The sequence below is a fragment of the Nycticebus coucang genome, chromosome 3, assembly GCF_027406575.1.
Source record: "Nycticebus coucang isolate mNycCou1 chromosome 3, mNycCou1.pri, whole genome shotgun sequence".
NCBI lineage: Eukaryota > Metazoa > Chordata > Mammalia > Primates > Lorisidae > Nycticebus > Nycticebus coucang.
Window position 1 is genome coordinate 127,147,175 of NC_069782.1, and position 26,313 is coordinate 127,173,487.

Here is a 26,313-nt window from a genome sequence, read left to right on the forward strand (position 1 = left end):
CATCACAGCTCACAGCAACCTCAAACTCTTGAGTTCAAGTGATCCTCTTGCCTCAGCCTCCTGAGTAGCTGGGGTGACAGGCATGCCCCACTACACTGGCTAGCTTTTCTAGTTTTGGTAGAGATGGAGTCACACTCTTGCTCAGGGTGGTCTAGAACTCCTGAGCTCAAGCAATCTACCCAACTTGGCCTCTCAGAGTGCTAGGATTACAGGCATGAGCCACCACAATCGGCCCTACTGGTAGAAATTCTGATGAAGGCCATAAGGTGTAAGAACCATGACCTAGCCTCTTGATTTTTACCTTTTCTCTAAAACATAGAACTTTTAATTAAAAGAGCCATGTGAAAGAAGTAGCTACTCTGTGTTATCCATTCCTAGATAAGTAACTTAAAGCAAGACGAAAAAGAAAGAAGGTACCTATGAGCTGACCTCTATTTTGCTTGGTGACCTTGAACAAGTCACAAACCTCTTTGGGTCTCAGCTTTCTTCTCCAAATTGAAGGTTTGAGAGGAGTTCTCTAAAAGTCCTTTCTGACTCTAAAATTCTATGATGGATTAAAGGATTTTTTTTTAGAAGCAGATTTTCAGCAGTTTTTTCCCCTTGAGCTTCTTCTATAAACTTCAGACCAACCTGTGTGGTTTTCCTTTCTGAGCATATTAAACATATTTTGAACAAAACAGCTTGTCGGCAGGGTTCTACAGCAGCTCTCTCACAAGGGCCAAGCCTGGAGAGGAGCAGGTCATCATTTAGTGTGGACGTGAACTCACCCAGTCTGGGCAGACCAGCCTGGATGGCCTCTCCCTGAGGCCAGGGAGAGAGTGGACAGGGAGAACACATCCTTCACAATTCATTCTTCCGCCATGCCAAAGGCACCCGGCACCACCAGGACTACTTAGTACTAGTCGAAAGTTAGAGAGTAAGCAGTAGGCTTTCTTGATGGTGGATTTGGGGAACAATTGTGATGAGAAAAATCTGATAAATATCTATCCTCTATTCTTAGGGCTCAGATGAAAGAAGTCCATTGAAATGCTTTTCTACGTCCTGGCTACTCAGAGTGGTCCATAGATCAGCAGCATCAGCATCATTTAGGAGTTGGTTAGACATGCAGAAACTTGGATCCCCCCCTCCACCTAATAAATCAGAATATGCATTTTAACAAGCTTTCAGGTGATTTGAATGCATATTAAAAGTTGAGAAACACTGCTCAGTCTTGGCTGCACATTGGAGTCACCTGGGGAGGCTTTAAAAAAATTCTCATGCCTGACGATAATTTCTTGGATAAGATACCAAAAGCACAAGCAACAAAAGGAAAAAATAGATACAATAAAACAGACTGCATTAAAATTAAAAACTTTTGTGCATCAAGGGACACTATGAAAAAAGTAAAAAGGCAACCCACAGAATGGGAGAAAATATTTTCAAATCATATATCTGATAAGGTATTAATATCCAGAATCTATAAAGAACTCCTATAACTCAATAATGAAAACTAAACAGCTTGATCCAAAATGGGCAAAAGACTTAAATAGACATTTCTCTACTGTATACAAATGCCTAATAAGTACACAAGTATCATTAATCATTAGGGAAATGCAAATTCAAAACCACAAGACTTCACCATTTCACACCCGTTAGAATGGCCATAATTTTTTTTAAAATAACAAGAAAATAACAATTGTCGGTACAGGAATGGAGAAATTGGAAGACTTGTGCATTGCTGGTGGGAATATAAAATGGTGCAGCTGCTGTGGAAAACAGCATGGCAGTTCCTCAAAAAATTCAAATTAGAATTGTCATATGCTCCAGCAATTTCACTTCTGGGTCTATACCCAAAAGAAGTCAAAGAAGAGACTCAAAAAGACATTGGTACAACCATGTTCATAGCAGCATTATTCACAACAGCCAAAAGGTGGAAGCACTTCAGTGTCCATCAGTGGTTGAATGGATAAACTAACAGTTGAATAAATAAACAAAATGTGGTATATACACGTATATACAATGAAATATTATTCAGCCTTTAAAAGGAAGGGAATTCTGATACATGCTCCAAGGTAGATAAATATTGAAGACATTATGCCAAATGAAATAAGTCACAAAAGGACAAATAGTGTATGATCCACTTACACAGGTATCCAAAGTAGTCAAATTAATAGAGACAGAAAGCAGAATGAGTGTTGTTACTAGAGTGGGGGAGGGGGAGATGGGGAGTTAGTGTTTAATGGGTACAGAGTTTCAGTTTTGAAAGATAAAGATTTTTGTGGATGATGGTTGTGAGGGCAGCACAATAATGTAAACGTACACAATGTTGACGAACTTTACACTTAAATATCATTAAAATGATCAATTTTATGTTCTGTATATTTTGCCACAATAAAAAAATACTAATACTTGGGTCTCTTCTCAAGATATTCTGACTTAATTGGCAAAGGATGCAGCCTGGGTGTTAGATTTTTTTTAAAGCTCCCACGTGATTCTAACATGTTGCAAAACTTGAGAAGCTCCGTTCTATACCAGTGCTTCAGTGCTTCTTAAACTTGGATGTGTATAGGAATCACCCGGCGGTCTCGTTAAAATGCAGATTCTGAGTCAATAATTCTGTATAGAGCCCAAGATTCTATATTTCTATAAGCTCCCAGTGGTATCAGTGATGCTGGTCTATAAACTACAAAATTACACGTTGACTATAGCAAGGTTCTATACTACAGCTCCCAGAGTCCTGAAACCAGGCAATATACTACAGTGAAAGCACAAGATTGGTTCAAGAACCTTCTCCTCTGCCTCTAGATCTAAGAAGCTGAAATCAATCCTAGGGCTAGGCAATCCTCAGGGATTCCCAGGCTGGCGTTTATCTTCACACATTCAAGATACGAGCTGTCTTCAGCAAGGTCAAATTACCACTGATGGCAGGAATGACAAAAGGGAGAAGGGTTAGAGCTGGGGGCCGGTCAGGTCAAGGAGACAGAGACAGATACCAACCATCAGGGGCAGAGCCTGGAGACAGGGTAAAGGGTGGAACTTGCAGGCCAAGATAGAAATGCATGCCAACATGTTCCCAGAAACTGCCATAGTACCTGGCACCTTGTAGGCCATCTATTAATATTTCTTAAATAAAAAGAAGGAATATGTCCAAATGATAATGTGAAGCAACAGAAATGGCTTGTAACTTGTCATAGTCATTTAAAAACTGTTCTTTTTCTAAAGCAATGCTTCTTAAACTGCAACGTGCTTGCCAGTCACCTCAGGATCATGCTGAAATACAGATTCTGATTCAGTTAGTCTGGGGTGGCACCTGAGAGTCAGTTTTTCTAACAGGCTGTTGGAAATGCCTGGGGAAGACTCTAGACTAGTGGCCCTGAACACTGGCTGGACAATAGAGTCACCTGGGGCAAGGGGGTGTTTAGGAAAATGCTGCTGTCCAAGCCTCCCACCCACTTTTTTGATTTAATTGGTCTGGGTTGGGTTTGGGTGCTGTATATTTTTAGAACCTGCCTAGATAATGTTAATGGCCAGTCTGGGCTGAGAACCACTGCCCCAGACTCATGGTCTCCAGATGGGAGTATAAACTGCAATCTGATTTGAAGTGAAAAATGTTTCTGTTACCAAAATTCATCATCGGCTGGTTGAAGTATATAAAGAAAATCTATTTATCTAGGGAGTGTCAAAGGAGGAGGGGGGGATATGAAGTTTGGGAAGAAAGCAGAGCAGGATGATACTGCCTGAAGCACAGGGCAGCAGACACCCGAGTGACCTCGCATTTTACATGGCTAACTCAGGAAGCCTCTGTCACACCACTGTGCACAGCTGAATCCTTTGGGAGAACAGGAAGAAAGGTTAAAAATAGAATGAAAAAATTGGTTGAACTGAACTTTTTTGTTTTCTTGACTGCTCGTGTACCAAGCACCTACTGTGTGTCCGAGTAATGTGAGTAGTACTTACCCTGATTGTGCACCAAACACCTATGTATTAGAGCCCTGGGAGTGGTACTTACCCTGCTCATGTACCAAGCACCTGCTGTGTATCAGGACACTGTGAATAGTATTTACCCTGATCATGTGCTAAGCACCTACCGTGAATTAGAGCACTGTGGGTAGTACTCACCCTGCTTGTGTACCAAGCTCCTACCGTGAGTAGTACTTACCCTGCTCATGTCCCAAGCACCTGCTGTGTGTTAGAGCACTGGGAGTAGTACTTACCCTGATCATGTACCAAGCACCTACTGTGAATAGTACCCACCCTGCTTGTGTACCGAGCACCTACTGTGTATTAGAGCACTGTGAATAGTACTTACCCTCTTGTGTACCAAGTGTCTAAGTGCTCTGTGTGTTAGAGCAGTGTGAGTGTACTCATCAGCAGGAGTAGCCCCAGAGTAGTACATAGTACGAAGTACTCTATATTCCATGCAGACATTCGGTACAGTCTAAGAATACAAAGATGAATAAAACCTAGTCCTCAGCTTCAAGAAGCTCTCCCAGCAGGCCGTGCAGCAGCTGTGTAATCCTGGGTGCAGCACCCTGAGTAAGGGCAATGGAAGGCTATCCCAGGGCACAGCAGTCCTGAGGAGGTGAGGCTAAATATCAAAGACAGAGGGGCCAGAGCACACAGCACCTCTGCAGGGGATGTGAGCTCCTCGTGCAGGGAGGTGTGGGAGAGGGAAAAGAAGGGTCTTCACAAGGGCCAAAGATGGTAGGACTTGTGTTTCAAGCTATGAGAAGAACTGCTTTGTAATAATAATTTCTTAAAAAATGCACTATAAGGAAACTTTTGAACAATCCTCCGCAAGGTGGAGAGTAGGGGAGAGAGAAAGAAAAAGAAACCAATGCTTGGAGTCAGTGACCTGGCCGTGGATCTCAACTCCATCACCAACTAACTAGTGACCTTGGCCTCTTCCTTAAGCCTTCTGATCTTTGGTGTCCTCGTCTGTAACATGGATCATGTGATCTACCAAGGTTTCCAGGGTTAAGTGAGCTATACAGGAAAGGCCTCTGGGGGGCCAGGCAGGAGGCAGCCTCGCCTTGCTCATTTCCCTTCCTTTTACACAGAGAACGTGAAGGCTAGATGGCCTTTAGACATTGGCTGTAGGCTGCACGTAGCCAAACTCAGTTTTCTGTGACCTCAGGACTTTCCTGAATTGGGTCTGAAAACTGGTAACCAAGCAACCTGGATTCTTTGATGTGGGGTCAGGCAGCTGTGGGGAGAGGCTTCCAGGGCAATTTTCGGGGAAAACCGTTCTTTCACAATTATGGAAAGAGTCAAGGACACACCCCAAGCTCTTGCAAAAAAAAAACAACAACCATGAGGCCCAAATGATTCAGATGCCCGGAACAAGCACAGAACACAGCCCCTTTTCAGACACTTGCAAGGATGCTGAGACATACTGAGACATGCCGAGACATGAAGGAGAGGAACACTCTGCACCACGTGGGCTGGGCCACCAGATCTACACAGGGTCTTGCAAAAGAGCTACAGGAACTCAAGCAATGTTGGAGAAAAGCTAATGGGTGCTGCCCTGGCTCTTTCATCTGCGGCACACTTCTTGTGGTCCCTCAATGGGCCTGGCATTGTGGTGGGCACTGGGGTCACAGAAAGAAACCCGTCCAACACTGGCAGTGTGGGAAGAGGAGTGCTGCGGAGGAGGGCCACAGAGAGGTCCCAGTTAGCTGGAGGGAGGACCTGGGGATACTTTCTAGAGGAAGGGTGCTGTCACTGAAGTCGGAGGATCCTACAAAGTTAGCTGGACAAGGAGAGCCTGGAGCAGGAGCAGGAAGGAATACAGGGAGCAGACCCTCACAAAGGTTAGGGGACCCAGTGGTTGCCCACAGGCCCCACTGCCTGGGTCATACGTAGGAGGGAGCCCTTGTTTCCAGCTGAAGGACCTTCCATCAGACCAGAGCAGTGGCTCCCAGCTGGGGCAATTTTGTTACCTCGGTCCCTGGGGACATTTGGCAGTATCTGGCCTGGCCCACTGATTCCCATCTCCATCTGTCTGGGCCCTGACTCTCCTCTTCTTCCTCTGAGGTGGACTTGAACCTGAGTCTGGGAGCACAAGCTGTCACTGGGCCCCTTCGTCCCAGCACAGCCCCTCAGGGTGGAGATCTGGCGTGCTACCCACTGCATCATCCTTTACAACCACAGGCTCACATAGCAGATTCCACTGCACAAAGCTCCCTTAGAGCTGCCCAGTCTTTCTGTCCCTACTGCCTGGGATGTGCCCCCTTTCTCTTTACCAGAACAACAGCCACACCTGCTAACTGCGTCTCCCTCCCCTCTCCCTCCCCTCACATCCACGTGGCTTTCAGAGCTCCCTCTCTAAACCTAAGAGCTCATCCTTGGGACCCTGTAGGCGAGGCACACAGAGAGGCGTGTAGCTGCAGTTTCCTGTGGCACGTACTATCCGAGAATGGTTAGTAATAACACAAGTCTACCGCTGACTATATGCCAGGCCTGACTCTCACCCTTCACAGGAATGACTCATTCAAACCCTGTGAGGTAGGAACTATTATTTTCCCCATTTTACAGATAAGATTAAGGCACAGAGAGGGTAAGTAACTTGCTCAAGGTCAACAGCTAGTACATGACAGATCTAGGATGAGCAAATTAGCTCCAGAATTCTTAGACACTATACCAAATAGTTTCTCTCACTGCACCAAACTTGTTTTAACTGAGTGAGGTGGGGGCACAGTGGGAGGAGCAACCACTTGTGCCGGGGAAGCTGGGGAAGGCCTAAGGGGGGCACAGCTGAGCTGGCCAGCGGGCAGAGGTGGGGAGACAGCACTTGCACAGTGTGTGGCAATGAGGCTCTGCAGGGCCAGTGCACAGAGCAGAGGCGGGACCTCCAGTGGGAAGGAGTGGAGCTAAGGAAGCTGGAGGTCACATGAGTGACATAGGCCCGACAGGTCAGAGAATGCCACGGCTGGAGCAGCGGTGTGAAGTGCAGAAGACTGCAAGAGGGCTGGGCAGGGAGCAGAGAGGCCAGGAGGAGGCAAACACTGTGGCCCAAGTGAGAGAGAAGGCTGAGGCTGCCTTCACTGGCTAGCTCACTCGGTCATTCATTCAGTATTTTTATGTACTTGCTCTATGTCGGGTACAGTTCTGGGCTCTAGGAAAACAGATGAGAACGAGATAAAGTCCTCGTCCAAGTGAAATATACATTCCAATGCCTCAGTTGCCTATTTCTCCACCTTATCCCCTGTCTTCTAATGGCCAGCCTGGAAGACAAATTCCAGACCTCTGCACATCCCCTTTGCAGAAAGTGACACGTCCTAGGCACGTGTCCCAGCACCAGGAAAATACAAGGCTTCCTCTTCCCCTACCTGGAGAGAGTTCCGGACACTGCCCATGGTGGCACCCATGGGCAGACAGGAGGCTTGGTCCTGCTCCATCAACAGCAGACAAATGCTCAGGGAACCCAGGCTAGGAGGTGCCACAGAGGCCAGGGGGCTAATGATACGGCATTTCTGAAACTGAGAGGACAAATGTGTCTTCTAGCCTTAGGCACGAGGCATGGCAGGTTCTTAGTAAGTATTACTAAGTGCTCAGACTTCGCGTTCTGTAAAATGGGATATAATGCTCATTGGGTTGTGATGAGAATGAAGTGAGATTGTGGGCCAAGGGCTGAGCACAGTGCCTACCACAGAGAATGTCCGTACACAGCAGTGCCAGTAGCAATGACCACACTTGCTGCTGCTAACTGAACTTGTGAATGCATCTCAGGAGATGGCGTCTAGGCCCGCTAGGTGCTTGCCTTCCAGGAGTAGTTGATAAAAGTTGAATGGAATGCTCTAGACTGGGGGTCCTCAAACGGAAGCCCGCGGGCCACATGAGGCGGTGTGATTGTATTTGTTCCCGGTTTGTTTTTTTACTTCAAAATAAGATATGTGCAGTGTGCATAGGAATTTGTTCATAGTTTTTTTTTTTTTTTATTGTTGGGGATTCATTGAGGGTACAATAAGACAGGTTACACTGCATAGTTTTTTTTTAACTATAGTCTGGCCCTCCAACGGTCTGAGGGACAGTGAACTGGCCCCCTGTTCAAAAAGTTTGAGGATGCCTGCTCTAGACTGTAAGACCTTGAGGAATAGGTTTGCCTCTGTTACTAATTTGTCTAGGGACCCTAGTGGAGTTGACTCCTTAAATACTGCTTTCCACACGCAGACCCCCTCAGTATGCTATGTTATTCACAATCTACATTCATTCTCCAAACATTTAGAAGATGCCAACAGACCAGGTTAGAAATGATGCAAAAGGCCTGGTCTCTGACCTCAAGGAGCTTCTGGTCTTCCAGGGTGAGACACAAAACAGTGGGTATGTTTAGAGTAGCATCAGGTGCCAAGTTCAGATGTAGGCCATGGGAGGGAGAGGTTAACTACCGAGTGGGTGGGGAGGGCAGGCAGGAAAAGCTCTCTGAAGAAGGTTGAATTGGGGTTCCAGGTGGTAGAGGCCTATGGATCAAAGACATTGGTGCAGGCTGCAAATGTGGTTGTTGGAGCTGGAACACCATGTCTGGGATGTAGGGGAGAGGAGAGAAGAGAGAAGGGCAGAGAGAAGGGGTGGAGACCCAGTCTGGCATGCAGGCAGCCACTAGGCCCCCAGAGCCTGCTGTGCCCAGGTAAGGAGCCTGGAGTCACACAGTGGGGGAGGTTTGGAAGTTGGGAAGACATGCTCAGACTTGCATTTTTGAAAAGCCATTTTAGACTTTGGGCAGCAGTGTGCAGGACAGATAGGCTGTGTTTCTGAGAAGTGAGTGACAGTATCTTGGAGGGGACTTGAACACACTGGGGTGGGGGTAGGGCAGGGCCTCTGGATGACCTTTGAAGTTCTTTTCCACATCTAATACTCTATGGGTCAGGTTTTTCCCCTAAATCATTTAAAATGCATTAGTGGACATTGCTATTTAAAAGCATCCTCCTAGGCATCATTTTTTACGAAGCAATGATTCACTCCCTAGTTTGTCTTCAGTGGAAATCCAAATTTTCATCTATTCTCTGCTTAAAGTGAGGTAAACCTGCACTGAGCTTCTCTGCAGCAGCCTGGGAGGAAGGGGTAGGGAGGGGGAGTAAGAACTACCAAGGTGTGGGAAAGAAGGAGAGAACTTGGCCTTGCTCAAGGCTCAGAGCCAGCCACCACTGCGTGGGGCCCTCCAGCCCTGCTTGACCAGTGGGACCCTCAGAGATCTTTATAGCCTTGGTGCCAAGTGCCAGCTCTGGGAAGCAGCTAGAAAGGATGCAGGCTTCCCTAATTGAGGCCAGTTTGGACAATCACTTTATACCAAGGGCCGCCTCTGCACCAGAATGGCCACCTTCATTCATTTATTCATTTGTGCACCCATTGAGCCCCTCCACGTGCCAAGCGCCATGCTAGGCACTGCATCTGCAGCTGAGAACAAATGACAGTGCCTTCCCCGTACTGTTTACAAGACTGCATTTCTCCTTCTTGGAGACTCTTACTTCCCCACCTGTGAAAGCCTCGTTGGCTTCACAGCTTCTCAGATGAAAGGTACATGATTATGATTTCTAAGAAAGAGACTGTTCTTAGAGACTGGGGTGAAAGGGAATATGACATCACTTAGAGAAAGAAACTGCCGGTGATGGAAAGGGCCTGTCACCCAGCTCTCTGATTACAAGGACTGACCTCTAGAAGCTAAGGGATCTGCCTCAGGACTCACAGAAGATGCATGGCTGGCATCTATGTAGTAATACTTCCATGGGGTCTAGGGAGGGAGCACACTCAGTCCTCTGGGCATCCTCAAGTGACATCCTACCTCTTATCCTGGGGACAAGGAGGACAAGATCAGGACTGTGCCTTATACAACAGACACCAACTGAGGCCATTCCCACCAATCCTCTAAGAGCTCCTCTGTTTAGCAGAGAGAAATTTGGGCTCCCAAACCTGTTCCCACTCCTCAGAGCCATGCCAAGATTTGCACAACATGATGGTTCCTGTAAAATAGATATACATCAGAGGAGGGCTGAGATGTTGGTGCAAAAGTCTGCACAGAGGCGCTGCTTGCCAGGCAGGTAAAGACTGATGTAAGGGAGGGTAGATGTCCCTGCAGGCTCTCCTCGGGTTTGTGGTCTCCAGGACACTCCTGGAGCTCAGCAGTGATTCCCATGACCTTGTCCCTGCACTTGTCAGGTGCAAACAAAGATAAGAGTAACAGGAAACAACAGAGAGGGTCATTTTATACTCTCTGCACTCTCGATTCTTCTATAGCTAATTAAAGTAATATGTCAAAATGTCCCTTGGAAGAGCTCTTTAAGAATATAGGTCTGTTAAGTAAACAAGGTTTTACTAATTAATGACATGCCTTCCCATCCCTCATTGAAGTTCTTTGCAGAACTTCCCTGTGCCAGGAGGGCTGAGTAGGAAAGGGTGGCAGAGAAGTCGAAGTCACCATCTCCCTTTCTCACAGGGAGTGGGGACAAATCCAGTGTCTCATCATTTGTGGAGCTATCAGTTTCTCCTCTGGATGTTGATCAGATTTCCTGGGCTGGAACCAACTTACAGGGCCAGAGTACTGGAATTTTTCCAAGAAGTAAACGCTTTGCTTCTTACGAAGTCAACATGATTTCTTTCAAGGAAAATTTCTTCTTCTTCTTCTTTTTTTTTTTTTTTTAAGTGTCTAGGGTTTTTGAAGGGCAAATTTTTGGATTTTTGTCTGAGGAGAATGATTATGATATACTTCTCTTTTGCTGAGACCACTCCCCACCACATGCACACTCATAAGCAAGGGGGTGGGAGAACGATTTGTCCAATATTATACAATGAGTCAGTAGCACAGCCAGGAATAGAACTTTCCAAACTCCCAGATTTTTAATAATAGCAATATTAATAGTCTCCTTATAATTTTCTATGTGGTTTCACAGCTCACATGTAATTTTCACAACTTGGGGGGGAGTCTGGGTGAGTCAGCAGAAGAGGCAGACCTGAATTCCAGACCAGCTTTGCCCCTTGCTCTCTGTATGACCCTGGCTGGTCCCCTTTCCTCTCTGAATCTCAGTGTCCTCAGTCATAAAATGGGAGAATTGGATGTGAGTGCTTCTAAAACCCCTCCCACTTCACACGTGCTGTGATTCTATGCTATGGTGCTCTAGTCCAAGGTTCCTCAATCTTGGCACTATTGACATCTTTGTTGTGGGGTATTTCCTGTGCATTACAAGAGGTTTAGAAGCATCCCTGGCCTCTATCCAGTAGATGCTAGTAGCACCCCTTACCCCAGTTCTAATTATAAAAAAAAAGTCTCCAGACATTGACAAATGGTGGGGAGAGGCATGTAACTCCTTCAGTCACTACCCAAGGACTTAAATAAGGTCAAGATCATGAGTGGTTCAATGGAAAAAGGTCTTCCTGTCCCCTCCTTTCCCCCAACCCCTTCACACCTTTCTGCACTTTTCAAACACAACCTCTCGGTCTCTTGCTTCTTCTGGTTTCTTAAAGGCCCTAAGTGGTCCAGGGTGTGTTTGGTGTGATAATGATTGATACTTGATTTCATTGATCATTGATTGAAATCAATTGATTTCATACTTTCTCCTAAGAAGAGTTCACAGGTTTATGTCCCCTAAGAGCCAGCCAGGCTCTCCAGAAATTCCTAGCAGAGCCCAGGCTGGCCTGGAAGCCTGCATCTGCAGCCTGTAGGAGGCTCCATGAGCACGGATTTGTCAGCACTCTTAAATCACTGGGCCCTGAGGAAGGCTTCTCCCAGCAGAAAGATCCTTCCTTAGGAATCAATAGCTCAAGGCCCTCCATCACATTCAGAATTATCCCGGGACCTGTAAAATTTCTTTTTCCCAAGCATGGCAGAACCTCAAAGTGAGAACTCTAAAGTGGGGGAGGGAAAAAGGTAAGAAGAAAGCCCTGCAAAGAAGACCTTGACCATCAGCCCTGGTGTGCTGTGAGCAGAGGCTGATATGCAAACCTGGGCACACAGCCTCGCTTGCTGAGACAAAGATGACCCTGGGGGTTCCTGGTGATCCAGCAGTAATAATCCCCTTTCAACCGAATACTTCTTTACACCTTACCAAGGGCAAAGGCATATTAAAGATTGTCTCCCTCAATCTTTGTGACTTTACCCCCATCACATGGTCACCAGCTTCACCATATAGCAGAGGAGGAAACCGAGGCATTCAGAGGTTTAGCGGTTTGTCCAAGGTCACTAAACAAGTAAGCAGGGAGCCGGATTCTAAGCCTAGGTCCTTACCATTACAATGAGAGTAGGTAAGGCCAACCATCTAGTGTGCCTTTTGAGAAAACACTTCTTGTTTTCTCAGTGTCTAATGCCACTTCTCAAACTCTATACCCTCTTCCCCAAATAATCCACAGAGCCAGTGCCATAGCTGTATTTTATATAATTCTATTCCTCTGGCCTTATTCAAAACTGAACCAAGCCAAGGCAGGCACATTTCTCCAGCTAAAGCTGGGAGCTGATGAGGATCTGAAGTGTAGCCTCTTGGAACTCCACTTTATAGAAAGGAGCTGTTGCTCTCAGTGGTCCGTGTTATCTTGCCACCTCCCTCATCCCCTGAAGAAAAAGACCCAACTTGTCTGTGAGAGTGAAAGAGAGGAGAAGACTCAAGCATCTTCCCTGGCAACAAGCACCCCTTTCATGAGTCTTAGGGACAGAAGATTCTGCCTCTTAGAATTCTGGCAGCACTCAGTTCCTCATGAGGGTAGGCCATCAAGTGTGCTCAGACTCTCAAGGGAAGTCCATACAGTATGCAAAGAAGCTAGGTGGCGAGAGGAAAACGAGGGGGCAGCCCACAGGCCACTTGGCAAACCTCCTGACCAGGCCCCAGCTCAGATGTCAACAGCCAGACTCTTAGAACAGAAGAAAGGGCAATGGAAATGGTAGTATCTTCCAGGTCACCCAAGAAGCTTGAACATAAGGATTTTGCAAAAATAGAACATCCTAGCTCTCTGACCTTGAGCTGAGAGTAGCAAGGATGGGGGAAATAGGCAAATACTCTTTGGAAACTCTCCAATTCATCTAGAATCTGAGTATGGGAGGTCCCACCAGCAGTGGTATGACTGCAACACAGACAGATCCAACTCCAGCAGCCCTCAGTGGAGGAAAAGAGGAACTCGAGGCATGGGTTCAAAGACCACCACGAGGGACCAGGCACTTCTGATTCCTAAATGTATGGACCAAAACTGAGAGTTGCATGGTTTTTGCCTAAAATGCTATGTGTGTGCATTACAAGAACTTTTTCTCTCCTCACCTGCTCACTCTGAATAATAGATTCAAAGGAAATCTCCCCAAATTCACTAGATTTATTCATTTACCAAGGTCTGGTCAGTCAGTAATTATGAGTGCCTCTTGCATGGGGAACATATGCCCAACGTCACAATGAAGCGGAAGCAGGTCACTGGAGTGGAAAGAGCTCTGCAGAGAGCATCAGGAGTCCTAGGAACTAGTCCCATCTCTTCCACTACATAGCCATGTGACCTTGGGCAATATACTTGCCTTTCTTGGACTTCAGTTTTCTCATAGGTAAACCTGAGTGTTGTGCATGAGAGTGTTGGAGATGGGATGGGGTAAACTAGGTGCTCCCCCAAGGCTCCTTTCTTCTAGCTCTAATGTTCTTGGACTCTGAGCCCCTAAAGAGCTCAAAGACTACACCAGTACTGAGCACACAGGAAAGATCTCAGTGAGCAGGTAGGGCTGTGTACCAGCTAGGGCTCCTGGGAATATTGTCCTTGTACCTGATTCGTTGTACCTAAAGTCACAGGACTACCTGAAGTCCAGGAAGCATATACTAGAAGGCTCCCAAGCACAGTGGTGATGGCTGAGGGCTGTGGCCTGAGCTGGTTTAAAGCATTGAATTGCTCTGGCCAGTGAAGGACAAGAAAGAAGTGAGAAAGTCAGTGGTTCTGAGCCAGGTACCTTTGGCGCCCCCTACTGGACACCAAAGAGCCTGTTCCACCTTTGAGCTTCCACCACCTTAGCAGGCAGCAAGGAAGCTTGAGAACCAGAGGTTGTCACAAGCTGTTTAATAGGACTGTCTTCCTGATAGGTGGCCTCATCTCTACAAGAGTCTATGTTTCACTCTGTAGAATTACACAGGCCGTTGGTCCACACATTCACAGGAGCATCCCTGTGCAGCCATAGGACGTCTTAACCAAACATCAAAATGCCAAGAAATAAACATCAAGGTTCAGAACACCAGGTGCAACCCAGATGGAGAGGAGGGAAAAAAAAGCAACAAGCAGGTATTTCATTGCACAAATACCCAGTGGTGGAAAGGTCTTTGGAAATGCAGAAGAAAAATGTAGACTGCAGGCAGAGGATGGGCTGGGGTTTAGGATAAGGACGGAGAGTCCCTATAAAAGATCTCCAGGCTGGAGCAGCTATCCTAGGAATTTGAACATCCATATTCAGAGATGGGGTAAGATGAAGAATGCAGCCACAATTGAACAGATGCAGAGCAGGTAACTACCACCCTGTCTTTGATCTTCTCCAGAGTCTGTTAGTACCAACTGGAAACTGGAATATTCTAACTGTGGTCCTCTGTGTCAGCATGAGGACCCTAAACTCCCTGTGTTGCCTCTTAAATTGACTTTGAACCTGCTGCCAGAAGAATGTTCTTAACCAAGACGGAGAGAGAGAACACTTTCTCAAGAACCATGTTGGAACAGCTGCCATGTTCCCTCTTTTCAGCCTCCACCTCTCCTTCTCCATGGCTGAGAGTGAGGTGCAGGCTGACTCTCTGAATTAGCTCGAATTCAGTCTGGGGTATCTTCAAGTCATCACGGTCCAAAATCTCCCACCAGTAGCTTTTCTCTTCCCATCTGAGTTCTTCCCTGACTCAAGATGGTATCATAGAGCTGTCTCCTATTACCAAAACCCTCTTCCCTTCTTTTCCACCTGGCTACACTTAGGAAGTCCTGCACCCATCCCAGAAGGTACCTCAAGTGTGACTTAAGAACTGTCCTAGCAGGAGAAAGGAAGCTCCCTTTGGGACAGCAACAGCAATATTCATTAGTCATTCCCGGAGGAAGCGCCCCCTCCTCAGCCCTCCCTAGGAGCATGCCCCAGCCACTCTGGGAGGCTCCATCCAGGCTGGGATGACTTTGAATTCTTGAGTTGGTTTCTGCAGAAGCGGGACTAACAAGGTTCCCAACTACTGTACTGCAAAGAAGCGCGCTGCATTGCTGGGCATGCCCCCAAGCCCGGCCTGCTGCCCCATCAAAGCCTCCAAGTGCTCCCGCAGGGTCAAGGGGGACCCCCAGTTCCACTGGAATGCCTGAAGCTAGCTTGCCTCAGACAGCTTGAAAGCGAGACTACACCTCGGTCCAGCAAAAGGCGGCTGCCAGCTACGTCGCGCGCGGGGCTGGCTCCCGGAGCTCTCTGCCACCCAGCGCTGTGCCCGGGAGCTCGGCTTCCCCAGGGAAGGAAGAGCCAGCCTCCCGGGGCTCTTCCCCAGCCTAGAAGCGTAGGCACTCGGCCAAGGCCAGTAGCTTCTCCAGCCCAGAGCTCAGCTTGGTTGGCTGGGTGACTTCCCCATACCCACGACATATCCCTTCTCACCTGCTCCGCCCCCTCCCAGCTCCGGCGCCCCCTCCCCAGACAGCTGACATCCAGTGCGCCCCCAAAGCCTTCCCTGCCAGCTGCCTACTGTCACCCCCACACCTCAGCTTCCACCTCTGCTACCTCCAGTCAGCCGCCCGCCTCGCCCCCAGCCCGGTGAAGGCTCAGCGCGCCAATGGAGTCCAGCGCCTCACGGCAAGTTGGGAGCAAAGCCACCGCCTTCGCGATCTCGGTTTTCCCTGGTTCCCCGGCGGCATCTCCGCGAGCCCTGCGGGCGGATCTGGAGGGTCGGGTAGGCTGGAGAAACTTTCTCCGCCAGAGGGGGTGGGGGCACCGGGAGCGGGTACTCACGCTGGGGTCAGCGCTCGGAGCCATCCTCGGCTCTCTCAGCCCCACCGCCTGGGGGCGTCGGAGCGCGGGCGCTCGCTGCCGCCTCTGCCGCCGCCGCCTTCCAGCTCCCAGCTCTGGTCCCGGGCTGGCCTCGAGCCTCCCGCCCCGACGCCGCGCGCCCGCTTTATACAACTCCACTCGAGCGCGCCGGGCTTATGTAAAGGCTGGCGGAGGCCCGCAGCCAATGGCGCGACAGCTGGAGCCCGGGGCCCGGGGGTGGGGGCCGCCCGAGCGGCCAATCGCGGCCCGGGGAGCCGGGGGAGCCGGGTGGAGGGAGGGGCGCCTCCCCTTACTGATTTAGGAGCCGGGATTGCGGTGGCAGCAGCCGGCAGCCAGGCTGGCCCGGCGCGGCCAGCACTGGGGTGGGCGGCGGCGAGGGCGGGAGCCCCTCGCGCACCGCCGCTGCGTCGCGTAACCTTCAGGAGGCAGCCGGGCCTGGCGACTGGGGAGAGGGCGCCTGGCAGGGCGCGAGGGCACCGGGCTGGCTGGAAGCAGGGGTCCCTCGGGAGGAAGTGCCAGGAAGGAATGGAAAGGGGGAGGGGAGCGTGGCTAGCCCCTGGACCCCGCAACTGCCCCCGCACGCAGGGCCGGGAGTGGCGACCGGAGCAGTGGCGCTGCCTTCCCGTTTCCCCCGAGATAGCGATCTGGCGTCGCCGGGCCGGGCCAGAGCGGCGGTGCTAGCCGCGCTGATGGCGAGATTTCGCGCTGCGGAGCCAGCGCCGAGCAGATCTTTATCCAGCCTGGGGACGTGTACGAGCGCCTCCCGGGACTGCTCAGTATGGAGAGCAGAGCTTTGCAACGGTCCAGGCGGGCGGGGAGCCGGCGAGCACAGCTCCGACCTCAGGCGCAGCGGCCGAAGAGGCTTGGGGCAGCGCCTTTTCCACCCCACCCCCGCCGGCAGCACCCCCACCCCAGCCTGCCTAGCCCCCGCCCCAGCAGTGCCCGGGCTGAACCTGGCCCACCTGCTCTGACCCCATGCGTCCTACCAGCCACGCTCACCGCTTAGCTCACAGGTACTGCTTCCTCCTCCTGGCCTCCAGCCCGCTGGGGTGAGTGGAATAGCTTCTGCCTCTCAGGACCAGGGGCCACAGGGGACTAAGCTCGCGAAGAACACATTTTGTCAGCAGCACTCCTAATACCCGTGTCCAGGGCAGGAAACTGGCCTTGGTCAATAACACTCTGAAGGCCAGTCCCTTATTTTGTGCCTAGAATAGAGACTGGCACAGAATAGGCGCTCAGCAACTAGTTAATGAATGAATTTTGAGCTCCCATGAGTAAGGCCTTTAAGGTTCCTGAAAGCTGGGGCACAGGGCTTAGGAAGAGAAAGACTTGGGAATCCACCATCAGAGAGGAAAAGAGCTAGGACTGTTTTCCCATCTATTGACACTTTAGTGGTCATCACTCACTGGTCTGGCTTCTAGGCACTTGACTCTCATAATGACTTGAGTACATTTGTTTATGGAGAGCTCACTAGCCAGTCCTTGGCCCCAGATCTTGTTAGCCTCAGATTTTGAGCAGAACCACCAGAGCATATTCTGGGCCCTGTTTTTAGGTCTCTAATCTTTTCCTGAAAGAAAGTAGCTTAGTATAAACAAACCTAGTTTTTGAGCCTCCATGAAACGTTTGAGGGCTGTGGACTCCTTTGAGAACCTGGCAAAAAAATTTTAAATTCTTTTTTCTAGAAAAATATGCAAACACATACATTTACACAAACACACTCCCCCCAGAGTATAATTTCAGGATCATAAGGGACCCCAACTCTCTTGGGGCTCTGCCTAATGTCACCCTATTTCTCCAAGGGTTTAGGACAATGGTTTATAATCACCCTCCTTCTGGGGATCACAGACCCTTTTGGACCTTTCAAGAATCTGATAAATGTATGGATCTATTTCTAAGACAATGCTCACTCACATAGTCATACATCAGCATACAACTTGAGGGGCATTCATGGATTATTAAAATTTAATCTAGGGCCCCAAACTAAGAACCTTCACCTAGCAGCAAATAGACTCTGCTGCAAGGGCACATCTGATCCCCAGCTATCTCCATTAGGAGCCCGGTTGGCTCTGTACCCTGCTGGATTATGCTACCACCTTCTTCTTCTTCTTCTTCCTATTATTATTATTATTATTTTAGAGACAGGGTCTAGCCTTGTTGCCTTGGCTACAGTGTAGTGGTGTCATCATAGTTCACTGCAACCTCAGACTCCTGGCCTCAAGCAATCCTCCCGCTTCACTCTCCTGAAGGGCTAGGATTACAGGCATGAGCCTCAGTGCCTGGCTGTCATCACCGTTCTGAGGGCATCTGAGTAGGAAGGACATGGCCCTGGCACCTAAGAGACTGTCTCCACACTTTCTCTGCATCTTGGCCCCTGCCACCCTTTTAGTGTGGAAATAAGTTGCAGGTTGTCATATTCTGTCTGATCCATGAGCATTCCTTAGCCAGAAACTACAACTCAGGGAGACAGCAAGTGACTGGTAATTAACCAGCTTCACTCAATCTCAAGCATCTGAGCACACCTTTCTTGGTTTTTGTTCTCACCTCTCTCTCTGCCGATGAAGCTGTGAGCAGCAGCCCCAGCTGTAGAGCTTCACCTCGCCGAAACCCGTCAGATTTAGTAACCAGCACAGTAATTATCAGCATTAGCCATCCAGATGTGACTAGGTTCTCTGCGCAACACAGTTCTATACGACCTCGCACTTTCCTGTAGCTAGCCAGGTAAGGTTCTCCTACAGGAGACCAGAGGTGCTGGGCAAGGGCAGAGAAACATGGGAAATGATACAGATGGTGTATCCAGGAAATTCTTCAGGGAATACAATCTGACTTCAGGACTTGAACTTGTGACCCAATGAGCCAAGAGGTCCTGACCCTAAAATGTTTAATTACGTTAATGTCCGTCATATCCATTCACTCAGTTCATGTCAATGTCCACCCAGAGCTCCAGCCCTGCCCATCCCATGGTAGACATCTTGTCCTCCTCCCAAATTGCCCAGACACACCCTGCTTCCTCGCTTCACATGCATGCTGTTATGGACCGAACTGTGCCTTTCCCACCAAACTCCTTCATTGATGTCCTAATCCCTAATGAGATTGCATTTGGAGTTAGGGCCCTTTAGGAGGGAATTACAGTGAAATGAGGACGTAGGGTGGGACCCTAATCCAAAAGGACCTTACAAGAAGAGAAAGAGATAGTAGAGCCCTCCATCTCCCTCCACATGAACACAGAGGAAAGCTCCACGTGAGAGCACAGAGAAAGCCATCTGCAAGCTCAGGAGAGAGGCCTCAGAAGAAACCAGACCTGCTAGCACCTTGATCTGGGACCTCCAGACTCCCGTGCTGTGCGAAAAGAATGTCTGTTGTTTAAGCCACCCCGTCTGTGGTATGTGTGATGGCAGCTGAGCAGACTACTGCCCACACGTTCCCAGCACACTCCTTACCCCATCCATCTAGTTCAATTTCTATCCAGCAACTCCAGCCTTCTCTATTCCAGTAACGGCTTTCTTCAGAGTGTTCCCCCACGAACTTTGCCTGTTCTTACCTAAGGAACTTGCTTAAAGCGTTTTCTCATCTGCTGATACCCAAACTAAGTCTTGCCTCCTTCACCACTTCTGAAACTGCCCCGGCCAGTAGTTTTTAGCTTTCCTGCAGGTCTGCAACATCTTCCCACCATACAGTACACCCTTGTCTTCTGTTCTCTCTGATTGTTTCATCTGAGTGAAAGTTGGCCTTCCTATTAGAATGCAAGCCCCTGAAGTCCAGGGTTTGTACCCTATACTTGATTACTTCATATAGCCCAGCCCAAAACTGGGCACAGAGTGAGCACACGATAAGTGTTTGCCCATTAATTATTCCAATTAAAGTCATTAACTTACAAACGTGCTGGAAAGATTATGTAATACTTCATTTTCTGAAAGCTCAAGAAATTTTGTGTGTGTTAGCTTAGTCATCTTCAAAGCTCACTGGAGCGGGAGTCCTCAGGAACTAGCTCTCTCCTTTAGTCCAGGCTCAGAGAGGTTACACAAATTGCTCATAGTCACACAGCATATCAATAACATAACAAAAATTGTAGAAAATACTGAAGACCACCCCAGCCCCCCCGTCCTTTCATTTACAAATGGCTTTGTTAATCCTTTCTGTACATCAGAAGATTTTCAATCTTTCAGTTTCCTTTGACCCTCACTGATGCACATGGCTAGTTTCTCTCCAGATGGAAAGGAAAAGCCAGGGAGCCTGGTATCTTAGAGATGCTTCTGTTCCAAGAGACCTATCCAGAAGAACAGAGAGGTTGATACAGTTCCTTGAGCTCTTATCTGAAGCCCTTGAAGCCAGACGCATTTTAGATTAGAAAGGTGCCACACATTTTGAACATCCCCAGTGAGGTCATGAGCAGCACCTTGAAATCGGACATATTAATATCTATGCAATGAACTATATGAAGTTTTACACTAAGTGGGTGTGAGGATAAAGTAACTTATCCAAATGCAAAAGGACAGGTGGCTTTACAAGAAGACAGTAGAGACCTTCATCTCTAGTGTGGGTGTGAGGGTAAAGTACCTACACAGCAGTGCAGGTCAGATTTTGTCACTACATGAGTTCTGGCATCAAACTTGTGAAAACGAAACAAAAACTCTTGCTTTTCAGATATTTGGGGATTTAGAATCGCAGGTAAGGGATTGTGGCATGGTACACGTACTTTAGGCATGGTTGAGCCAAAAGAAATGAATGTTTTTGTAAGGGTGTGGAAAAGTAGCTCTTGTCAAAAACAGGAAACCACAGCCTGTGGAAGAAGTGAGAAGTTTAAGAGAGTGTGAAGAAATAGCCCTATTTCAAACCAAGTCACTTCAGGGTGTGGTCCCTTTTTTCCAAGGAGTTACCCCATTAATCACATAGCTGGTGAGTTGCAGATGCACTTGGGTTAACAGCAGCTCATAAGAGGTGAATATACAGAATGACTCTTGAGGGGCGGTAACTAGGGGTAAAAATGGACATCACCTCTTTAGAGGAGCCACAAACCCTGGGGGACGGCTCAGTCCAGGGACAGAGCCATCATAGACACCGAAAGGAGTCTTCCAGATGGCCAGAGAGAATTAGTTCAGAAGAGCTTGAAATGGGATTGCTTGCTACAGGCAAACTCTTCCAGATAGAGAACAGATGCAGGAAAGGGACGCTGGACAAAGGGGAGCATGACAGAATCCCAGGAGACTGTGAGGGCTGGGGCAAATTTGGGGGCAGAGTCTGCTCATCATGTAAATCTGTGCCACGATGGTTCGGGCTCCAAGAACGCGTCTGCCTGTGTGTGGAACGTGGTTTGATGTTTTCCCACACTGTAGTGGGGCCGGCTGAGTATGATGCAGGAGGGAGAAGGGCAATGGAAAGCCATGGTGGCCCTGACCACACAACTCCCTTCCCCTGCTGAGATGCTCAGCAGGTATCTTCTCCACAGGAAGGGGCTCCTTGGAGCCCAAGTACTACCACTGGAAGCATCAACTTGAATCTTAAAGGTGGCCTTGCTGCTGGCCTTGGTCCTGCTCTATGTTTCTTTCTGTCCTAGTAGCTGACTCTCACCTTTTTCTTGTAACAGAGCTCTTTCTGGTATCCCCAGCTCCAGTCACTGGGTCTTCATCCCGTTCTCAATCCTGGTACCCTACCCCATGACCCAGGACCTCAGGGACCAGGATTCTGGGGTCCAGCTACTTTCCTTTCTTCCCTGAGGCTATGTGTTCTTTTCCTTCTGCTGCCGTCATTCAGCATTTCCCTAACCAAGCCTCACTTCCTGCCACCACCAGCTGCCAAGAACTTCCCAGATCCTTGCCCTGCTTTGGTGGGCATGTTTCATTCCAAGTTCCAGCTCCTCCTGGTCTGGCATCTCTAGGTGCCAACCCAGAAATATTTCTGACAAACATGAGTTCATGGTCATGGTTTAAATAACAGGGGGGTGGAAAGTCCTTTATCAGTTGCATGGAGGTTGCAGACATCTACCTGGTCATGGGCTACATGGGTACCCATGCCAGATTCATCCTAAAAGAAAAAAGAGAAATGGGTAAAAGGGAACAGGAAAAGAAGGTCAACAGGAAGGAGAAAATAAAAGGAGGAAAAGAATCAGTAGAAGAGAGAAGGGGAAGGGAGTTGTTAGGAAAGGAAGCAAAGGATTGAGGGAGAAAACAAGTGTCTAAACTGAGCATGAAGGTGTCATCATTAACACAGTCAAGCATTGACACAAACAAAGATGGAAAGGATAACTGAACCTGAGCAGGGTGTGTGTGTGTGTGTGTGTGTGTGTGTGAGAGAGAGAGAGAGAGAGAGAGAGAGAGGAGAGAGGGAGGAGCGAGGCAATGGGCTATCCAAGAGGTAGGTAAGATGGAGGTATAGAAGTGTGGAGCTAATAGGAGCAGGTGGACAAAAACTAATGACATCTGGGAAAAGGAATCCACGTTTGAAATTTTAGGGACATTATTTCAGATTACTTCATCCTGATTTCATTAACCAGGGTTTGTTGAGGACAAGCCCCCCTACCTATCTCTGCACCTCTTAATTCTTCCCTGATTTTTTCTGAAACCCCACCCTCATCCTGACACCAAATTTCGTTAAAAATAGGATGGGTCCCCCAACAATAAAAAAAAAAAAATAGGATGGATCTCCTACATGTTCAGCTTCAGGGTCCCAAGGTATGTTATGACCTGTCACATGCAAGAGTAAAATGAGAGTAATAAGATCTCACTGCAGGGTTTTTATAAGGAATATACATAGAGAGCATACATAGGGCCCTTAGCAGAGCACCTGGCACATAGTGAGTGCTCCATAAATGATAACCATCAGCCTTCTTCCCTTTATTTCCTCCATTCTCCATGCCCAACTGTCACCTTCTCCTACCTTTCCTTCCTGCAAAATGCCACTCACTTTCATCCTTTTCTCTTCCTCCTGGCCCTTCAGCAGGTCACATTTGTATTTCTCCCGTGGCAGACAGGTAGGTCCTCTGCTTTTATATTCTTCCCACCCCAATCTATGGCAATCTTGTAATTCGCGTAACATTTTGCAGAATTAAAAAAAAATCCTATTAACACTTACCTCTGTGAGATAGACACATAAACAAGGGTTCACGGAGGTGAATTGGCTTGCCCAATGAAGCACGGCTCATGAGAGGCAGAGCTGGGATGCAAAAGGAAGTCTCCTGGGCCCACATCAAGGCATCCTCCACTGTTGACAGAGTTGAGAAACTGATTCGTTCATGGTGCTACCATTGAGATAGAGACCTGGCTTTATATTTCCCAAAAACATTTTCAGGGGCCGGCTCACGAAAGGCCCCAGTGTCAATGGATTCACTTCCAGGCACCCAAAGGAGGCCGGGGCACCCTGGGCTCAGCCCTGCCTCTGGGGTAGAGGGTCTTTTTTGCTTCAGTGTTGCTCTGCTCACACTTCAGAGGCAGGAGCCAGCTCTGTCTAACCCAGGCCTGTGCAATAGATGAGGGCTGGTCAGAAGCAAAACCAATATTCCACACTCCCATGAGGCAGGGAGAAAATCACGAGAAATTAGGTTTGGTTAAGTTTTAGCTCAAACTGGTAAAGAATAAAGCAACTCCATGCACATTGCTTCAGAAAGGAATTGAGATTTCATGAAAGGAAGGTTCTTTTTCTCCGTGAGAGTTGTGAGATGTTAGAACAAGATTCCTGCAGAGGTTGTAGAAACTGCTCCCCTGGAGGTCTTTAAGAGCTGGAATGCCATTCGCTTTCCAGCAGATGTGGGTCTGATGCCCATGAGCACAGGGCCAGAGCGCAGGCCAGACGGCAGGAGGAGGGTGCAGGAAGCTGCCAGCCTGAGCCGCACCTCAGGAGGCAGGTAAGCTCTCAAAGGCAGGGTGGGGGCCAGGCGGGAGGAGAGAGCAGGCTCCAGGAAGGCGGGAGGAGGTCAGAGGGAGACGGCATGCACAGTCACAGCAGCTGTTCCTGGTTCCTGGGGAGACCCTGGCAGGTGCTGTCTGATCTGTCCAATTGCTGCTTGCTGGCTGGCACCGTGGGCACGAAAGCATGGAGGTAAGCGGTGCAATTCTGGCCCCTGGGGTGATAGGACCCAAATGGACAAAAGCCAAGTATTTTCTCTGAGTAAAGCAAGGTACAGAGGCTGGCCCATCAAAATGAAAACACAAAAAACTTGACCTGAAGAGTGGTCTTACGCAATGCTTCTTAAACACAGATGCTTGGAAGTATCCCTTGAACACAAGAAAACTCAAGATAAAAATGCCACATCTTCCTGGAGTATCCGTTTTTACTAAAGTTTTGCTAGGGGCAGGTGGGCAAAAGAAGGAGTAGTAGCTAATTTGACTGGTAAGAAATAAAAATACAGTTTCCATCTTAATAAATCTGGATATACCATGGAGTTGAATGCAAAGTTTTGCAAGCATATTTTAAACAAAGCATGAGCCTTGAAAAGACCTCCCAGGCTTCCTGTTGGGTGAGATTCCGATATTCCCAGGGCTTTGGGGACCCTTTGGTAGAAAAGTTTTTCAGGCTGCTTTAGTATTTACAAAGTGTAGTCTTGTGCAACATCTCATTAGAAGAGTCCACAGTATTTAAACACTTTTCTTCGTGCCCCACTCCATGCCCTTAGGACAAAGAAGTGGGTATTTGTATTTTCTCTGATGTGGAGATGAGGAAATAGGCTCAGAAAGCTGGAGTGACTCCCCTCACCCTCCAAAGTTGTCATGTGGCAAAGCAGGGTTAGGAGCGTGGGTGTTCTTTCGCGGCTCGCCACATTCTTCCATTGTGCCTGCTGTCCTTCGGTTTCTCTGCGATCCCTCCTACACCCATCCCTGCCATTAAGCAATTATACAGCACTCACCACCATGTGCCGCCCTCCTGAGAGACTTCCAGGCAGGAGGGACAGGCCATGGGCAAATGGGCAACCCGGGAAAGCAGCTGGTGCCTGTGCCTTTTCTCCTTCTGCCTGCGGTTATGACGCGGTCTGCATACATTTACAGGTACGGACATTAGCACAGAATAACCAGCACCCCCACGGCACAGGCAGAGCACCTGATCCTGAGGTTGGTCTGGTGCAGTTCCGCCTCGTGCAGAGCCCCAAGTGGTCTGGGACATGATCATTCACGGAAAGGCCCAGGATGGATTGCTCCCCAGCCAGCACTTACCTAGGGCTTGTTAGATGTGAGCTCTGTGTTAGGCTGGTGGGGGAACGAAGATAAATAAGACCTCCTCTGCCTTCAAGGAGCTTACAACACTGCAGGAAACTGACGCCCAATTCCTGCTAAAAGGCATAAGGACTAGGGTGAGCTGGGAGACAGAGCCATCAACTGATACCCCTCCTCCCACATCCTGCCCCCAGAACTCTCCACCTCCACGGGGAACTCTTTCCTTTCTCTGCTTATTCAAGTTGTCTCATCCTCCTTTCCAATCGCTCTCCTTCTTTTTCTACATTTCTCCAGCAGTCACCTCAATCAAAGCCACCACAACCTGTGGTCACAAGCTGATCCTCCTAAATGGTGCTTTACAAATAATGACAGCACACCCTGAGGCTGTGCTTACCCATGCAGGGAGCTATTCAAGTGCTTCACAGCTGTAATCATCCCAACAAGCCTACAACTCTATTCTTATGCCCATTTTATAGATTAGAAAGCCGAGCTAAGTAAACAGCAAAGTGGCCGAGCTGGGAGTGTCACTCAAGCTCACTCTAGTCTTTTTTTTTTCTTTTTTTGAGACAGAGCCTCAAGCTGTCACCCTGCTTTGAGTGCTGGGGCATCACAGCTCACAGCAACCTCCCACTCCTGGGCTTAATTCTCTTGCCTCAGCCTCCCAAGCTCACCATAGATAGTCATTCCATAGCCAGTCCACATGCAGTATGTTACTGGGGCCTCACGATAGTGCCTCTAGAGGTAGATGGGGAAATAGAGACCCATAGGATCAGAGGCTGAATTGGTCCGTGGGGAAAGCACACACTGGAACCCAGGTCTGATCCTTAGCTGCTGTTCTTTCCATTACAGTTTGTTGCTGAAACCGAAAATATTCCCTTTATATTTCCAGTAATCTTGAACCCACCTGGTCTTTGGAGGATTGTTTTTTACACTTTGCTATTGAATGAAAACAAGGACAAACAGTTTTGACCAGGCTAAAACCAGAAAAGCTTGAAAGACCGCCACCTGGTGGCTTTTTTGGTGGTGGCGGCTGAAACCAACCCCGGCTGCTAGCGGTAGCCTTGGGAATCAATGATCAGAAGTCCCTAATACCAGAAGTCGGAGTTTACTGACCGCTAACTATGTGCCAGGTGCTCTGCTAAGCACTTAAAGGATTCCTCGCATTTATTCCTCACATCAGCCATGTAAGGTGGATCCTATTACCAGAATCCCCATTTCAAAGATGAGGAAGCTGAGGTTGAGGTTAAGTAACCTGCTCAAGGTCAT

The 26,313-nt window shown here is 48.5% G+C and overlaps 1 protein-coding gene across 2 annotated transcripts in view; it reads right to left on the reverse strand.

Annotated features, from left to right (window-relative positions):
* CRTAC1 (cartilage acidic protein 1) overlaps positions 1–16,246 on the reverse strand; it is a 152,192-nt gene extending 135,946 nt beyond the window's left edge. For both annotated transcript variants that reach the window (XM_053584905.1, XM_053584906.1), the window contains exon 1: positions 15,872–16,246. In XM_053584905.1, the coding sequence (XP_053440880.1) occupies positions 15,872–15,895 (24 nt within the window). In that variant the 5' untranslated portion in view covers positions 15,896–16,246. The remainder of the gene's footprint in view (positions 1–15,871) is intronic.
* Positions 16,247–26,313: the final 10,067 nt, after the last annotated feature.